Raw genomic sequence first — 12,307 nt, 5'->3', positions numbered from 1 at the left:
AATATTTAAAAATGGGATCCCCCCCTTCCAAATTCCCACAGGTTGAAGTGATACATTCCATTCACTCTTTCTTGCCCTCATTACTACTTGTCTGCTGCATATGTAGACTAGGGCTAGGTGAGCTTTTCTTGCACACGCAGGCAAGGAAGTAGGTCGTACGTGACATCCTCCTCTCTAAAGGTAATTGATATTTTCTTCTCCAGGCAAGGGTTTTCTGAGAGGAGTCGCTCTTTCACATATGTGTGTGTGGGCTAAGCACCTAAAATTGCTTTGGAGTGAGGTTGAGAGGAAGCACAGGTAAAGGTCCATTATATGTGCTTGGTGGTCCCTTCTCAGGCGTGTATGTATGAAAGAAAGGCTCAAGTATTCTCCAGTGTGCTTTAGAAATCTCAGGTAATGGATCTGTTACATGAAGGAAATGCGCAAGCGGTCTAAAGTGGTCCAGCTTTTAAGGTTGGCTAATACCTCCTAGTTTACGATACTCAATGTTTATTTGCCCTTACCTGCCAGGAAACTCTGGGTAGGTGCTCAAGTACGTGAAGAAGCCCACCTGCCCGCCGTGGCTCGGCCTGTTCTGAAGCGAGTTCCAAGCTTGGGCAGAGAGAGAAGCTGGGCTATAGAGCATTTTTTTCCAATCCAATTTTGGAAGACGGAAGGGCGGTGGGAATGGGCAGTGCATAGACACTGGCTTGAGCGTTTTACTGCACGGGAAAGGAAGGTAAGAAATCAGCAGGAATCTCTATGCCTAATACTTCCCAGCTAAGAATGAATGCAGCCAGCAAGAAAATAGCCATTGAAATCTGTTTCTAGTGGTAGGATTCAGCTCTGGAATTAAGGGGTGAAAGTAAACAGGAATGCAAGTTCATTCCATAAATCATCTACTTTTAACAGCTGTGTGACACGGAACCAGAAATTCAACCAGTGAGGTTCTTCCATCGCTCTGGCATGAAGATGCTGTAATGCAAGCTTTACCTACTGATTTTTTCTTAACACAGTTATTGAAAACAAAGGAACCTAGCTTGAAAAAGGTTGACAGCCATGCTAAACAATATCTCATGTGTGAGCAATCACGAAGGTACCTCCCACGCAGATTAGGTGGCAGGAATTATAAGGATGCATTTTGAAACTATTGGTTAGGTGTGGCCTCTAGTACACTTTCTTTTAGAAAGTAAGCTTCAGAATGGCAGTGGACTAATGCCCTGTGAGTTCTGCATGCACACTTCTTCCTGAAGGTGGGCAGATGATAATTTAAGCAAGCCTGGCCAAAGCAGCTTGCAAGAAATAGCAATTGAAATGCATTAGAAAAAGGAGCGGCACTGCCTTGGGTCAATAAAAACAATCAGTATCTGCAAGTGGGTTTTCCAGACAAGTGATGTGACTGCTTTTGTTGTCCTTATCAAGTACAATAACTTGTGTGAATAAAGATGGAGCCACACAGATGTCCTTCCCAGTTTCTTCTGCTCAGTTATGCAAGGAATGCTTGCAGGCCCCTCGTAATGGATAGTCACATGAAAGTCAGGGTTGCCATTGGGTTTAGCACACCCAGTCAATATCAGCAAGCCCTTGGAGAACAAAACAAATCCCAAGATCACCAGGAATGAGCCAGGAGTTTGGAATAAGAAGGTCTCTGCCTGCGCATGTGGAGGGTCTTCATCCCGGCTCAACCATAGATACACCAGCATGTCCAAATGAGGGTAAGTCCCTCAAAGGGGTATAGCAGGGATGGGATAGGGGGAAACTTACCCCTATTCAAAACTCCTTTCAGTTCACTCATGTGACTAGCAACCTGGCGGACATCACACTGGCAAAAAGAACGGTCTAAGTCAAACTCTATTTTAAAAGCTTGTTTTACCGCTGCTAAGCTTGGGCTGCCTCAGCTGGCAATATCTTTGCTTCCCAATAGAGTTTTAAATAAGGGTGGTTTAGATAAAGGGATCCCTGACCGTTAGGTTCAGTCGTGGACGACTCTAGGGTTGCAGCACTCATCTCGCTTTACTGACTGAGGGAGCCGGCGTACAGCTTCCAGATCATGTGGCCAGCATGAATAAGCCACTGCTGGTGAACCAGAGCAGCGCACAGAAACACAGTTTACCTTCCCGTTGGAGCAGTACCTATTTATCTACTTGTACTGTGTGCTTTTGAACTGCTAGGTTGACAGGAGCAGGGATCGAGCAACGGGAGCTCACCCCGTTGGGGGATTCAAACCACCGACCTTCTGATTGGCAAATCCTAGGCTCTGTGATTTAGACCACAGCACCACCCGCATCCCTCTTAAGGGTAGTTTACCCCGGTATGAATTACCCTGGCTTCCTGTAGCTTGGATTGCTGTGCCTATGTTGTATCCAATAGTCCTACTTGTACTCATTGAAATTAATTGGGATGTCTAACTTAGGGCCACTGATATTAATGGACCTACTATGAGTAAGACTCGCATTGGCTATAACCCTCAATAATGCCTTAAATTCAAGCTTGCAGGAATCATAGTGGGGGCAAGGATAGGTTGAAATGAAACATACAAACAAAAACACCGAGGACCTACAATGTAAGATACTGTGGGAAAGGTTGGACGATTCCAATTTTTAATGTGCATGACACTTATTTTTAAAATATATACACACACAAATACATCATTTATTTAAAATGTTTATACGTACCTGGCTTGTGCAACTAAAAACATTTCTATCTATAGATATGATGCAAACTAGTACAGAAAGCTAAGGCTGTGTACCCATTACTGTTTGTTTGCTCCAGTGTGTGTGCACCAATGGCGTTTGACATCAAGTACACATGACATTAGCCACAACCCATGTCTATCATGTAGTTCTTTGAAAAGTACTGCTGCTGAACAGATGCATTTTTCCTCAAACGAGCTTCCACATGTTTTGAAAATAGAAACGCATGTTCTCTCTGCAGTTAAGCTGAGGTGAGACAACTCAGATGGCCGTGTATGCACAGATGACAGCTTCATGAATATGGCTTTGGGGGGGTTGGGGGGAAACTGAACAGGTAAGGTGCATCAGGTAAAGACATCCCTGCTCTCTCTAGTGGATAGCAATGTGCAAATGTGATTTGCAAATGTGACTTGCAGTACACCTAACTGTATTTTAAGCCATTAATGTGTACGTAGCCTAAGATCTGCAGATTGCCAGAAAGGTTTTCAGAACTTGAGATTCATTGCCTCTTAGGGTCATACTACACATTATGCCTGGAGAATATAATTTATTTCCCTGCACTTTTTTGGTTTTTGTTTTGTTTGTTTTTTACTGAAATGCAGCAACAAGGCTGCACAGATGAAGGGATTTTTAAAAATTGTTTGTTCCTGTACTGTTTGTTTCCCCTTCCGGGGAATATACAAAGTGAGCTTTTGATCAGGAAAATAGGGCTGGAATGAAAGGTTAAAGACCCAGACACCCTTGTTTCCCTTCCCTGCTGTTCTGTCTAAATTGGCAGGCCCCACCTTTCAGGTAAAAAAAGTTGGGAGAACAAAGAGTGCTCACTTTCTATAATGTGTCATTTTGGTCCTTAGAATTCCAATAAAGCCACCTTTTAAAAATGATATTTTTATTTATTTATTTTCTCAAAGAAGCAATATGTCAACCAAACTGAAAGAAAACATAAATCCAAAACCCAACTTCTGAGTCAGCTATAGAGGCTTCCCACAGGATCTTCTAATGACATTCCATCAAATCATACAAATACAGACAGATTTATTTCCTGCATGTAACCAGAAAAGAAAAACCAAGAAATGGAATAAGGCTTAAACTGTTTGCAGAATCTTAAACTGGTTTTTGTATTTTATGCATCTATGATTCCCATGTAATATTTTTGGCTAAAACATACATTCAGTTGAAAAATGCACTTAAATAGTGTGCAAGAGTCTGAAAGTTGTGTTGAGTGTCATGTGTGAAAAATGATTTCCAACTCCTTGAGAAAGGCAATAGAATTTAGGCATATGCTCCTAGAATCCATTTATCCAAATGACATTCAAGCACGATTTTGCCATCTCTCAACTACCTTCTTTTTTGTTTTTTAGTGAGTCTGACTTCCAAAATAAAGAATCAACCACAGCCTCTTCTTGCTGTTGGCCTTATAAAGGCAACATTAACGTGAACACCACATATAGATGGTACCAATGGATCTGAAGTAGGAGCAGCCTATATTACCCCACTGAGGGCCATATGGGAAGATACTGCTGCATGCCACCCAATCTCTGAGCAGTGCGAGACTCCACAAGGCCATATCTATTGGCCTTCAGCTTTCATCATTGCCCACTGCAAACTGGAAGTCCCCTCTGGCCCTGTCTTCTGCTAACCAGCCAGAGTGCAGCGCCGGGCTAATAGTCTTAGACTTGCTGATGGCTTCTCTCTGTGTCTATTATTAGGGCAATGACGCGGCCATCGATAACCTATGGATGGTTCCTCTTGGTAGCTTCTCTGCCAGGCAGTTTACGGGACAAGGATAGCTGAGTGCAGCAATTTAAAGCTTAACCCTCTTAAGCAGTGATAAATTCTAACATTTACTAGATCGAGGAATTTAGGGGGATCTGTGCCCTCCCCACGTACTCCTAACAATACATTAACTCAGTGGCTTTCAACCAGTGTGCCGTGGTTGAAGGATGGTCAGGGGTGCCATGGGCAACACTGGCCTCTGTCCTTCTTTCCTTCCCTCCCTGCTCTGATGTCCTCTTGTTTATTGTAGCAGCCCTGGCTATAAGCTCCGCAGGCGAATGGTGCCTCTGGGAGGCACCTCTCTTTGGGGTGGGGGGACAGCTCAGAGATCAAGGATGGCAGCGGCAGCTGTCCGGAGGACTCCCAAGGAAAGGGGAGAGGAGTTTGAGGGAACGCTCCACAAGGGAAGGTGTTTGAAAAAGGGCGAGATGCTGCCAGCTCTGTAGGCAAGAGGTGACATAACTGGGCTCCTGAGCTCCACAGGGCGTGCCGCAGAAAGAACGTAGTTGGTTATGGGAGCCGTAGACTCAAAAAGGGTAAAAACCTCTGCATTAACTCTTTCACTAATAAATGCAGTTTAAAGAAAAAGACAGATTGCCAGTGTAGGGGCCCTGATCTAGATTGGGATTCTAGCACAAGGGCAATGGGGTTTTGACCCTCCTACCCCACTGTGATCCTGACCTAGATTGGGGGACCCTTGTCAGCAATTCCCATAGGTTAAAGTTGAAAGTTGAAGTCCGCCCCTCCCCCCCCCCCATGCAAATTGTTGGTGTACCACCATAACCCTGGATCGGAATAGGTATCATAGTGGGGAGGCAAAGGGTTAGGTCTGTGTATATTCTTCCCCCATTCTATTGTCTTTATCTGGACGGGGTCTTCCATGCTTCACATTCATGTGGAAAAAAATACTACACTTATTGCATAGTTTGACCCGGACACTTTTTCATATACAGTAAATAAATAATCATCCTTATTTGGATTTTTTTTAATATTTTTTTTTTTTTGCATTTTACTATGTTCTGTTAAAGTTTGAATTCTCTTTTCATTCTAAGTGATTTAGAAGAAATGATTGATTGTGTATAGATGACAAAAATATTTTGTTGTATACATTCTTCTTTTATGCAGTCCAAAATGGAACTGCCCTTTCCCCCTCATTTACATATTTTCTGAGACATGAAAGCTGCTGAAAAAGAAAAAGAAAAAAGGAAAAGAAATCTAGATATAGGAATGATACATCAGTATAAGATTGTGACTGCTCCACTCATCCTGCTCATAGTGAGTGCATGTAGTTTAATTTTAAGTACCATAGGCTAAAAATAATCAAAAATAAAAATGCTAATCAGCTATTACTAACACATGATAATTTGGTGGTCTTTTGACCAATATATTCGACCTTAGCATAGCTGAATACCTATTACTCAACAATCTAAAAAAGTAGCTGAGAAGTACTCTTCATTGTCTTCTTATAAGTCTAAAATTAGCCTGCAAACACCCTTTGTATATGCACGCGTGCTTTTTTCACACTAATAAATGATACACATTGTACTTGACTGATGACTCTTCTCTCTCTTCACAACTGCTTGTGATTTTTGCAGAAGTGAGAGGAAGTATAGTTCACGGATGGAAAATTGAAAATGAAGTTCACCTTAGTTGTGTTACCATCAATCACAGGCTATTTCAGTAAGCAAAGTTACAGAGAGCCTACATAAATAACATGCAGTCAATACATATCAAATTTTAAAACATTTCTAGCAGTCATTGGTCAGCACAATGTAAAATTATTTTCTGCTCCCAAATGGCAAAAATAAAATGCCCATGAAACAGAAATTATTCAAAGGCCGCAATAGAAAGAGGTACAACCTATGGCTCTAGGGCTGGCCCCAGACATCTGGCTGCCTGAGGCAGAGCAGCAAAAGTCACTCCTTCCCAACCTTGGTACCCAAGACCAGTCAAGTTATTTTTGCAACTGTGGCAGAAAGTGCTACAGCTACCCCATCTCTGCCTCTGCAGATAGAATAATAATAAATTAAGTAACTAACAACTTGCTATCATTTTATGACCCCCAAATCAGCTGCTTGAGGTGACCGCTTCACCCTGCCTAATGAGAGGACCAGAACTGGGTCCTCAGAGCAGCAGTTATACTCAACATGGGCTTCTCAACAACTAGAAATTGTCTATATTTCCCAGGCAGAATAATGAACTAAGGATTTATTATACAGTCATGGATGTGTGTTAAAAAATCGCTATTGGTCATCAGGGGTGCTCATAGAAAGTACACAAACAGCTGGTTTCCATTTTTAGATTTGGACCGTAATTAGCTGGTAGCAGGGAATCATCCAACCAATTATGTTACAACACATCTCAATTCAGAAGTAAGACCCACTGAACTTAGTCAATGAGATTTACCCCCAGGTGAGTACGTATGTATAGTACTACATTAATGGCTCAACAGTCTATACGCCTCTTTTCCCCTTATAACTCATGTGTATGTTGCTACATTTGTTTGTGTGTATGTACGTGTGTACCAGTATGCATATGTATCTAAAAAGGGAATATTTAGCTGATTCATAATTATGTAGGTTTTATATTAAATGGCAGCAATGTAGTTAAAGGGTTTGATAAGTATAGAGAGGAAGATTGCTTCGTTGATGTGATTTTATTTTAGACTTCACAAAAAATATGATTAATTTTAAATACAGGGGGAAGCTTCTCAAGTACTAGTCCCTTAACCCATGAAACAAAAGTGTAAGGGTGAAATCATGTGCAAATTCCTGAGACCCACAGAGGAAGATGGAGCAGCATTTCATCACCCCTCCATCCTGTCTAGATATAGCTCCAGCTGAGAACTTCTGCTATGTACATGAAACTAAATTATCCTATTCTTTTACGCAACTAATTATATTTCTTGTAGGCTGCCTTGTGAGGGTTTTGCCTCGAAAGGCAGCATATAATTACTAATAATAAAATAAACAAACTGAACCTGAGTCCATTGATTTCAATGAACTCAGGCATGCCTAACAATTTTCAGTGGAAGAAGTAGAGGGGCTTTAAATGAAATTTGTAAGTCCCAACTTCTCCCACATTTTAGCCAAATCATGCTCCACATAACCTTAAAACAGTACCTGTCACAGCAGGTAAGCAAGGTCAAGTCTTCTTTGGCCCCTTGTAATTTGAGCACTGGTGTCTAAATCTGGATATGTCTAGGCTGGACATCCACAAGGCAACCTGCTTGATCGCAGTGGAATCATAAGAGTGTTTTTAATCATGAATGTTTTCATTTCAGATTTATGGTCATTTGTTCACATGTGTTCAAGAGGAGATGAAGGCAATTGGATCTTGCATAATTTGGCTTGGGTTGGCCATCCTTCTTCCAGTCTCTCATTCTATAGCAGTCACTGATAAAACAGGTATTTCTTTATTCCTCTTCCTTTCTAATTAGGCACAGAAACTTTGTCAGGGTGATATTGTTGCTTTTGAGAGAATAGTCCAGTCGTTTGCAAAGTACAGAGGCACAGAAGGCTTTTCGAGGGCAGGTACAGCTATGTAGAAAGTTGTACTCTCTGCATAATACAACCACCACATGGAAAGTGCATGTACAACGAAATGCATGGAGGGTTAATGGAGCTTTGGAAGCTAATCTGGAAAGTATTTAATTAAACTTCTCTATTAAAAGATGTTTCCACCCCAAGGTATCTAACAGCAATATTTCCATTTCCTGTCCACTCACAGGAGTCTACATTTGGAATGAGCTTGCAATCGTTTACAGTTATGTTGTGCTGCTACTGATACTTCCTCATTTTCTTAAGTTACATATTGAAAAAGAACCCAGCCCTGGGCTTTGAAACAGAGCACAGTCATGAGTGCAGTTTGGTTTGCTTGGTTCTATATGTCCTGCACCATGATCCTGACGATACTTAGATGGGAATGTCATATTGCTTTTAATGGAATTTTCTTCCATGCAATTGTGCATGAGATTGGCAATTTAAATCAGTGAATGTAAGGACATGAATGGGCCTGTTCTTCAAAGAAGCAAATGTGCTTAGGAACCTCACTAGCCTTTCTCTGGATCACTGCTTGTCTAATAATTTGTATGTGCTATGACACAAAAAAAACGTTCCTAGGAAAAGTTATATAAGGTGAAGAAGAAACACTTTTCACAGTACTTTGTAACTTCTGCTGCTTTGCTATTTTTTCCTTCCATCTGTTTGATTTTTTTCCTTGCAAAAAACACATATAAACCTGCTGCCCTTCCACTTATACATCTCTCTGCTGCTGCTCACCTTGGCCCTCACAAAACTTTTGGACCATCTGCCTCTTAAAATCATCAAGATAGTTGTCATCTTCTGAGGATTAAATCAGTTTTTGTAATTGCAGAAACAGCTGGTTTAGTTGTATTTCATCAAATGTTGACCTGGCAGTTTCTGAGGACTGGACATAGACTGCATTTGTATTTTGATAGTTCACTGGTGCTCAGTCTGCAACACCAGGTGGGATGATTCAGAATGACCCCAGAGAGGGCACATCCACACTTGCCCCATGATTTCAAGTTACAGGTCCGATGGGACTTTTTTTCTTTTTTCTTTGGTTCTGCTGCTTTCTCCAGGAAAACCTGTTGTTTACTGCTGAATGAGAACAAGCATCAATCCGCTTTTCTGCGGATTGACCCATGACTTTAAATCACGGGATGAACAAAAGCGTAGCTGAGTCCTAAGACATCTACATCAAATGTTGTAGGAGAGAATCTTACTGATTTACACGTGGACAAAATAACAACACTTTTTGAATAGAAAAAAGAAATGGGATTGATTTTCAGTTTGCAACGTTGTTCATATAACCCATACAAAAAGGTGGAAGGTATGAGCTATCCCATCTAAATGCTAAAATTTAATATAAGATATTTTTAAGAATTATTTTTCTTAGACCAGAAGGAGTCCAGTGTTAAGCGAAACCTCCAAGCATCTTGAAATACCAGCAATAAGTGCTAAGTGATTACAAATGTGCTGAAGGGTAGCAAGAACTGTGGATAAGCAAACCTTGCATTACAGTCTCTTTCCTAAACTCTTAAGGCAGCAAAACCTCCTCAAGACTCGCTGATCTCAGCTCCTGAGAGAAATGGAAAGCAAACTACCCAGTGAACCTACCATATCCTTCCCTTGCCCTTTTCAGGTGTGAAGTTACAAAGTTCTGGATGCAATATATCCTTAATTGGATGGTTGAATGCACAGACTATTTGTTTTTCAGGGTCTCAGGTGATCAGCACTATCAGAAATGACTATCAGAAATGAAGAATGACAAAATTCACCAGAGAACGTTAGCAGTCCACCACTGATGCTGAATAGTGACCCTTCACTATAAACAAAAATATCTAAAAACAATATTGAGACCCTGCACCTTCCCCATTTCTGCTGTCCACCGTAACATAGGCCTTAAAGTATCTACAAGTTTTTGAGCCAAAATGCAGAGGATGGAGGTTTGAGAGGCAAAATGTTTCTGGTTCAGCATAAAATAATGAAAAGAGTCAAAGTTATTTATGCCAAGAGAAACTGCTGAAGTAGGCATATCAAAGGAGAGCTAAATCTCTAAGCACCTCATTCTACTGAAGTTTCTTTTTGCACCACTATTCAGTGAAAAGTGAACTCTTTACACCTTTGGATTTCCTTTTGAGTCTGCTTTCTTAGGATCCCCTTATGTCTCTGTCCCTTCCCTGCTGCCTCCTCGTTCCTTAGAATCTTAGATGATCCTATAGTGCTGAGTTTGCTTCTCCTTGGATCCATGGCTGTTTTGGATTGAGACTCTTACACATCGCACACAATGGTCTAATTGCATTGAAATGATTCTCAGAACACTTGGAACTTCACAGAAAGCTCCCAATTAACCTTGATTTTTAAAGTGGCATATACTGAAATATGAAGGCAATTACTCACGCTAAAGAAAAGAGAGAGATTACATGTGTGGGCTGTTATGAAGGAAGAAGTAAGGTTTGCTTTCTGCTTAGTATCCTGAATGAGCCTGGGGAATGACTTCATTTAATTAGCTAATATTGTATTAATTAAGGAAATGGCAAGGCTGGGGATGGGGTTGGGGGAGAAGAAGAGATGTTGCAGAGCGGCAGATTATGCTGGTTACGCTTGCAGCAGCCTGCCTGGGCATATGCCGATAGCTTTTTGGTTCATAGCAATGTTCCCCTTCAGTTTTCACTGGTGCAGAACTGCTGGTATAAAAGCCATTTACTGGAGGGAAGTGATTACTTCTAAAAATAAAATCTAACAAATCTAAAAGAGAGGATTGGGTTACAATACTGAAGCTCACGGAGCTGTCAACAGCCATGTGTTAGACTAAAAATGAGTTATTTCTTGTAATTGTTTTATTCGTTGACTTTTCAGGGATTAAGGTTGTTTAGGAACATTTATGTTTTCACTGGATTCATAGGATTTCTCTGTTGGCAGGGCCATAAAGAGTTTTAAGTGCTAATTTATACATTTTAATTGTACACAAGTCCGTTTAAAAAAAAATCCTTAGTGATTATTGCTGTTCGAAATGTGTTCGAAATTCCTATTATGGGCATCATTCTACTACAATCCTAATCTTCCTACAGATGGGTGCCATCTACACTTCCAAGGGGTTTTTCTTTTGGCCGCATCAATCCACAGAAAACCCGATTGATGTATGTTCTCATTCAGTGATAAAACAGTGGGTTTTTCTGGGGCAGCACAAATGAAAGACTTCTCAGACCTTTGCCTAGAAATCATAGGGCAAACAGAAGTGTGGGCGAGCCCTTAGTCTTGACGGACTAAGGCTGCAATCCTGTGCACATTTATGTCCAAATACATCCCACTGAACTAAGTGAGCTGTATTACCGAGTAAGCATAAATAATATCAGGTGGTACTTCCCATTGAAATCAATGGAAGATAGTAGGTGCAACTTACTTAAATCCGTTGATTTCAGTGGTATGTGCTGATGTCTTTTGCATCCTTACCTGGAAGTAAGTACCATTGAACATAGTGGGGCTTACTTTGGAGCAAACTTCCATGGGCATGTGCTGTTAGTCATGATGACTATGCTTAGCTGGCTCGTTGCTGCGAATGGTAGGGACTAATTCAGGGTCACATCCACACCATACCTTTGAAGCACCCTTATACCACTTCCTTGGAGCTGTAGTTTGTTAAGCATGCTGTGAATGGTAATGAAGGGTTTCCTAATAACTCTCTGCACTCTTAGAAGTTCTCAGTTCTCAGAATTCTTTAGGGGAGGCCATGATTGTGTTCCAATTCTAACTATAGAGATTCAGAAGGTCTCAGTAACTTCCCTATGGAATCCTAGATTTCTGACAAAGAGCATATTAGCAATATATTAGCTTCTGGTCAGAATTTTAGACATGTGAATTTTTATTCAAACACCACTTGAGTTTGCAAAAATGTTCTCCAGTTTTGCAGTTTTTAATTGGTTTGTTGGAACCCAGTAGCAGTTCTACCGTTCTCTTGTTGCCATTGTTGTTTAGGGCGATTTTTTAAAAGAGGAAAAGCAGAAAGACTGATTAACAGAGAAAATGTATAGGAAAGAGAAAGAGAAAAGAAATCACTTGCAATTAGGGCAAAGCTCCTTTAGTTCTGTGGAAGAAGGAATGTCGGCAAATGCTGTTTATCATCCCTGCATGACAAGCTGGACAGGACAACATTCTCTCTTCTGCAAAACTCTCAAATGTACAAGAACCTGTCCTTTCAATCTATTCTCCCCAATGGTAAAATGAACGTCATCCTCACATGCTTTGTTTCCCCTAAAACCTGACAAGTGTAACACTTAGAGTGAAAATTCTTCTCTCTTTTATTTAAAAATATTGTGTAACTGAAATCTTATTGTA

The 12,307-nt window shown here is 40.8% G+C and overlaps 1 protein-coding gene across 6 annotated transcripts in view; it reads left to right on the top strand.

The window, feature by feature from the left end:
• The window catches only part of COL19A1 (collagen type XIX alpha 1 chain), a 190,163-nt gene that overhangs the window by 2,990 nt on the left and 174,866 nt on the right, over positions 1-12,307 (top strand). For 4 of the 6 annotated variants that reach the window (XM_082218263.1, XM_082218259.1, XM_082218261.1 and 1 more), the window contains exon 2: positions 7,732-7,855. In XM_082218263.1, the coding sequence (XP_082074389.1) occupies positions 7,768-7,855 (88 nt within the window). In that variant the 5' untranslated portion in view covers positions 7,732-7,767. Of the gene's footprint in view, positions 1-54; positions 181-6,839; positions 6,861-7,731; positions 7,856-12,307 lie in introns of those variants that run through there. The other 2 variants (XM_082218260.1, XM_082218262.1) reach the window with 2 other exon arrangements.

Source organism: Podarcis vaucheri, assembly GCF_965113315.1.
Source record: "Podarcis vaucheri genome assembly, chromosome: 3".
Classification (NCBI taxonomy): Eukaryota; Metazoa; Chordata; class Lepidosauria; order Squamata; family Lacertidae; genus Podarcis; species Podarcis vaucheri.
The sequence above is the reverse complement of the archived record's forward strand: the minus strand, read 5'-3'. Positions and strand labels throughout refer to the sequence as shown.